Source organism: Corvus brachyrhynchos, unplaced genomic scaffold, assembly GCF_000691975.1.
Source record: "Corvus brachyrhynchos isolate BGI_N302 unplaced genomic scaffold, ASM69197v1 scaffold28, whole genome shotgun sequence".
NCBI classification, from domain to species: domain Eukaryota; kingdom Metazoa; phylum Chordata; class Aves; order Passeriformes; family Corvidae; genus Corvus; species Corvus brachyrhynchos.
In genome coordinates, this window is record NW_008246058.1 from 3,564,224 (window position 1) to 3,570,905 (window position 6,682).

The 6,682-nt window shown below is 38.0% G+C and overlaps 1 protein-coding gene across 1 annotated transcript in view; it reads right to left on the minus strand.

Moving 5' to 3' along the window:
* Nucleotides 1–6,682, minus strand: part of FER1L6 (fer-1 like family member 6) — a 59,665-nt gene that overhangs the window by 35,876 nt on the left and 17,107 nt on the right. Inside the window, exons 12-15 of the mRNA XM_017746047.1 lie at nucleotides 5,592–5,772; nucleotides 2,496–2,616; nucleotides 1,100–1,200; nucleotides 345–435 (exon numbers count right to left, since the gene is read on the minus strand). Of these exons, the coding sequence (XP_017601536.1) occupies nucleotides 345–435; nucleotides 1,100–1,200; nucleotides 2,496–2,616; nucleotides 5,592–5,772 (494 nt within the window). The remainder of the gene's footprint in view (nucleotides 1–344; nucleotides 436–1,099; nucleotides 1,201–2,495; nucleotides 2,617–5,591; nucleotides 5,773–6,682) is intronic.

Here is a 6,682-nt window from a genome sequence, read left to right on the forward strand (position 1 = left end):
AGCACCACAGTAGTTAAATGTCTAACAGCAGTGTAAATTTGGTGCTTTTCCACTAAACTCAGCATCATGCCATTTTAAGATGCATGGACAAGAACAATAATCTTATTATTATAATGTCTTATTTGTATTTAAAAGCAACATCTTTGGATTCATTTTAGTTTATCTGACAACTCTTCATTAAGCACAGTGGGATTTATTAAAAAATATGCTCATGGATACTATATTCATATGAATTACAAAGCATTCCCATATGGTGGAATCAAACAAAAAATAAAATGTCTACAACCAGTGTGCTTTCAGTAATCATCATTACATCAATGCTTATAGGAAAAGAACACACATACCAACTCTTGCTTGAACAGCATGAGCCTCTTTTTGTCCAAAGCAGTGTAGTTCAACCCTTTGGGCTTCTTTTCAGCAATGACCATGAACGCCCTAGGACACATGAATAGCAGGTTTTCTAAATCTGTTATTTTTTTTAAGTGAGAATCCTAATGTGCTAAAATACATTGGAATGTTCTATGTCTGCTGCAGTACATGAAGCAGAAGACAAAGATGCTGAAAATCTCTAAAATATTATGCAACTGTAAGATTCAAAGAAAAGAATCCAAAACCTCTGCACCACACTTCAGAGAAATGGGTTAATAATACCTAGAAATAAGGGGTTATACCTATTTTGAGCCCAATCATGTCATCTGATACAGAGCCCACTGGATCCATACCAATATGTGGCATCCTTTGTCTTTATATTAACCTTGTCTTTTTATTTTTTACAGTGTATCTATCACACACTTTATTAAATCCTACTTATCACATATACAACGTATTCTTAGAGTCCTGAAAGCCAAAATAATATGACAATGATTGGCAATTGTCTATTGTCAGTTCTGAATATGGAAAATAGCAATAAATATTTTCTCAGTCTAAATAGAAACTGTAATTTGGGAAGGCCTTTACTTTTACAGAAGAATAAATAAAATATATATCTCAGTAAGTTTACTGTACTTTCTAAAAATTATCATCAGTTTCCTTGCCTAGCCTTGAATTTGTAGCCAGCATTAAATTTGATTTTCTGTATGCATCTAGTAAATGTTATTACCTGCTTTGATTGATAAAACCATTTAGGGTCTTCTTCATTTTCTCCTCAGCTGCAGTCTCTGAAATCTTGATCAAGTCCTTTACTTGCTCTAATGATTCTTCCTATGAAAAACACATGAGAAAGCCATTATGCACAGGAGGGCACTCTGTCGTTCTGTCGGTGTTACAGCACCATTTATGACTAGCAAGAATGAGGGAGGCTCATTCAAAGGGAAACTTTGTGGCCTGACAGAAAGAACCTTTGATATATCACTATACTTGAAGTGCACAGAGAAAAGACATAATATATTTTGACCTTTTCCCAGTCTTTCCAATTACTAGTCCAAGCTATTACTGCTTGGAGCAACTTTGTGTTCTTACTTCTTTGAGGAAGATCAATCAGTGAGAAACATTATCTGTTAGGTAGGAGAAAAAAAGCTAGTTCTTCTTGGTTCTGTTTCTAACCCTGCTGCTTAACTTTAGCAAGCTGCTGGAGTTAACATCTTAAACTTCAGTGGTCACCTAAATCCATATGTAAGGTCCATCACAAAACCTGCTGTTGTCCATGAGGAATGGAGTCTGTTCTCACAAGCTAAAATAAATAGCTGGATTTCCAGCAGGGCCTGTGGGGGTTCAGGTGCACTGACAAACATATCTCTCCACATTTGTATATTCAGTTGTTTAATTTTCAAATACCTGGATTCAAAACTTTGGCTTATAAGTCATTGTATTCTCCTGATACAATCTTGCATAAGTATGACTTCAGTGTCACTGCTCACGAGATATATATGGATAAATGAGGGATGAATCAGACTCTTAATCTCAGTGCCCCACATTAAAATATTCAGCATTAGGAGTCACTTTTAAAAAAACCAAACAGCAAAACCTACATTCTTGAGACTGTTGATAGTCAACTTTAAACAAGGGCAGGAAAAAACCATCATTATGGGAGAGCACTATGACTAGGACATCAGAGTGACTGCCCTTAAGATAATATGCCATTCTGTCTCTGTCAATGTTTTAGGAAAACTAAGAGCAAATACTGTCCTTTAAGGAGTGCCCAGCATAAATATATGGCAAGAAGACATTAGAGGAAGAGCCATAGGAGACAGAATTGCTCTGTATCTCATATTTTAATTGTTTGAATGTTTTTACAAAGAATAAAACATTGCTGAGGAAAGAATGCAGACCTACAGCCGAAAAAATAGAGTTGTGGTCAGGAATACTTGGGCAGCTTTAATAGTTCAAAGCAATTTGGGGGGAGAAAAAAGGAAAGGGTTAATATCAGCTACTTTCTCACAAAATTAACAACAAGGAATGCAGCTGGGCAAAATTTTGAAGGCCAGATTTGGGAAATGTGGCCTCTCACTGCTATACTTTACTGAGTACAGGAGCCTGGGAGGATGGTTGCCACTTACCAGGTGATCTGCCATTTTCTCAAGAGTGTTGGAGGAGTACAGCCGGAAGGTCTGGTTGCCCCAGTAGCTCTTTACACAGGTACAGGGCTTCCTCTCATCATATGGCAGGTACTGGTAGTTCCTGTGAAAACAAAGGTAGGGAACAGATCATGAAGATGACAGAGCAGTTCAAGGGGAGGCAGAGCAAAGAAAAATTGTTTGGTGCTCTCACAGCACAGAAACTGTAGACGCAACAGGATGTGTTCTCACGAACTGACAAGTAAATCCTGGAAAGAGCAAACACAAACATCACTTATGCTGTGAGATCCCTGAGAAAAGGTTTGAGATCAATGGATCTACTTTCAGTGCTTTCCAGGGTGGGAGAAAAGCCAGACAAAAAGGCATGCAGAGAGGTTCTGAAATACTATTAATGGTGGGAAGCCACGAGGGAAAAAGGAACAAAGACTAATATCTGATCACCTCTCCAAAAGCAATGGTTCCACACACTGCACAGTGGGAGAGGCATGGCAGAGTCTCAACACCACATTACTTCCACAAGACGCTCTTTTTCAGAGTTTGTGGAGACTGACATTCCCTATCAGAAACTGATCTGCAAGGCCCTGCTTAGTAAAAAAAGTACTTAGTTAGTACCAAACTCATAATAACTCAGTGATAAAATGGATCCACTGCTCTCTCTTTTTGCACTGTTGATCTCAGGTCCAAGTTGTCATATTGACTCTTCTTGTAACTCTGCTTTGTGTGCTCAGCTGCATGAGTGACTTGCACTGAAAAAAAATGAGCAGGATGCCAGCATAACCAGAGTCTCTGCAGACCTGCCACAAAGCTTGATGTTTTGATTAGAGCTGTAATAGGTACTATGTCAAGTCCATATATCTGATAAGCACATTGTCCTCCTTTATATAAATACTACAGCCTCATGAAACTTAATTGCTTGGCCACACTGGATTTAACAATAGAGGAATAGAGGTCTCCTCATTTTCCATACCAATGGTGGGACAGTGGAGACCTTTTTAATGTGTATGAACATCTGCAAACCACTTCACGCTCTTCTGGCCATGGCTCTAATGGCCTCAGATAGTCTCAGTGATTTCAGGTAGAACTGGTCACATGTGTTTTCATCATCAAACCAAGACCATGGAAATCAAATCACTTGTTGTTCTTGAGTGTCATATCAATGACTCCAAACTTCCACACACCCCTAAGAGGTTTATGTGTGAATTTTTTCCACTTAAGAAGATTAATATCTTCTCTGTAACTTCATTTTAGTGCCCCATGTGATATCAAAAGAGAGAGAATTTTCCATTTACTTTCTCCTCAATAACCTACTACAAAGTGAGAATTACCCATTGAATTTGGTGCACAGCAGAGCTACACAGGCCTTGGGCATCATTAATTTTGGTGCTTCCATAAAAGAGAAAATCAATTCAACTATCTCCCAGGGCCTGAACATATTAACCTGAAATTCATAGAGCTTATGAGCTTTTTCATTGGATTTACTAAGACGAGTATATAGCCATAAAAAAATTCAAATGGAAAACTGAAATTTCATGTCTATTATTCCCACTATGACAATTTTGAGGAATTTGAATTTTTTCAGTGTTATCTTACCTTTAGTATATAAGTTTTGACATAAATGTGGAAAACTCCTGGCAGTATTACGGGGTCTGCTTTAGAAGCCTTATTGCTTTGCCTGATCCTTTAATTAGTTAGTGGTTTTAATCTCCAAAATATACTCTTCTTTTTGTTTTCCATTATTCATTTATGAATCTAAAATGCAGTTTATCTAAACTACTGAATATCCCATTAAATACTGATTAATACTAAAAATATCCAGTGGTGAGACCAGTAAGATGCCATTATAAGAAGACAATGAAAAACTCATTAATTGGTATCTGTGGCTGGCCAAGCTGTTTTAAATAGCACAGGAGGGAAAAAAATATGCAGCATTCTACATAAATTTGAGGAAAAGGGATCTTTAATGAGAGAAAACTTTATTAATACGGGAGCAAGCCAAGAAGCAAATAGCTGATTTGAAGAGTGATTCATTCTTTTATAACAGTTCTTTAAATCTAAATTCTTGTTAAGGGAAAACTAAAAAATCCCAGCTTCTCTCAGGGAGGATAATAATGCTCTGCATGCACCCAAATCTGCAGTTCTGTTAACAAGGAAAGGCAACAATCCTTCTATCAAGCACTGAGGTTTTTTCCCTCTTTTTTTTTACTTGCTGCAAAACCAAAATTTTTTACCATGATATTGTCATTCTTGTTTTCTTTCACAAGTTCTTATTTAATCTAAGTGAGCCATTGACTGCAGAAAAGAATGAAAGTGCTTTTTAAATTTAGAGATATCCAGAAACCAGACAGATCCAGGTTGATATTTTCCTCCTGGTCCTTGTATCTGTAGACTGCTTGGCCTTCTAAAGAAAGAGGTACCATCTAGTCTTGGCAGTCACCTATATCAGGGATTGTTCTACCTACCAAAGCGATAAAGAAAATATTTCTTTTTATTAGCATCTTTCGAATGAATTAAACCTTTGTGATTCTGTTTATAAACAAGGCTATTTAGAAGAACTGTTCTGCATGTTTTCTTCCATTGCTCCATTTCTTTTCTCAAGGACTATTTCCTCCTACTTCTGTTACTACTTGCTGCTTAAGTCTGTATCTGTAATTATTAGCTCTGGAAAGTGTTCTGGGAAGTTGAATTTGCCTTGACCAGATGTCAATGTTTCACATGTGGTACTGTGCTTCTGGAGCTGGACACTGGCTGGATGTTACTTGTGATCACAGTGTGGGACCCTAAACCAGGGATGGCACTGAAGTTGTGTTTTCCTGTAGCTTTTCAATGTACAGTTGGTGTAACACAGCCCTTTTAGAAAGGGTTCAAGAGCCCAAGATTAGATGAGTATAAAATGGCTCAGAGCCTGTTCACTTCAGTGAAGACTAAAAAATTTACTGTTGTGAGAGATGTAATTGAGGACCTAAAAGCCTCCATTTCACACAAACTCTTTAATTCTGCCAAGGTTCCTCAATGAGTCCCACAGGATTATAAAATAAGAACCAGAGTCCTACATGACGTTTTTGAAACACAGATCCTCACCTGTTCCCACCTGTGATCAGTGGCTTCTCGGGAGGTGTGGTAGATATCAGGGGTACTCCAAGGTCATGAGAAATGTCATCTTCCCCCTCATGCAGAAGGCTTTCTTCTGCTTCTCCATTATGTGTCTTCTTTTTCCCTCCAGCTCCTGCTGACACCCCATCAGTAGTACTTCCAAAGTTACCTAGAGACCCAGGGTTACAGGAGATGTCTAACTTGGAGGTGGTAAACATGAATGGGTTTAAAAAAAGAAAACAACCAGTCATACCAGTGGGAAATCTTTGTCCCCTCCTGTTCATTTAGCTGTTTTAACCACACCACAGTTTATAAAGGTTGTGACAGGTTATGTTTGTCTGTGGAATGTCAGGTGCCAGGACAGTGTTTCCTTACCTGTCCCATGTGATATATACCTAGGATATCACATCACTAACTGATGTGATCCTCTGGTTGCTGGGCCCCAGGACCTCCAGCTTTTGCTAAAGAAATTCAGAAACCAAAACAATACTGCTGTTGATATTTCTATACTCCAGAGCCCTGATATGGCATTGATTTACACAGAAAATGTATGTTTTCTTCAAACATATGGATGATCATTTCAAAGTTTAGTCTCAGAAGTGATAAACTCTTTTTCAGACAAGTAAATTTTGTATAGTAGGGTTGCAGAGTTAGTAATTACAATGCTTTGAGGCCTCAGCTTCAAGCCTAATGCCAGACAACTCTGCTAATGATACAATCATCTTCCCGAAAAGGATTTTGCTTTAAAGGGCAATTAGCACTGGGAAAGAGGTACATCCATCAAACTGATAATTACAGATTTTAAAAGAGACAGGCAGAAAACAATCCCTGCAAGAGAAGAGTGTACTGAATCACCCCATATGACCTCCTGATCTGAATTGTTGGTTCAGCCTTTTGTGTAAATAATGACAACTTGCCAAGTTTGGATCCAAATTTCCACTACACAGGTAGCTAATAGATGTTCAGGTCCAGAATTCAGAGCCAGATTCATCTTCAGTATTAATTCTGACAAGAATCAATATCGTTTCTTGCCCAACTATTTAAATGAGTTTCTTGTCATTCTCAGCTCAGCTTCCTGC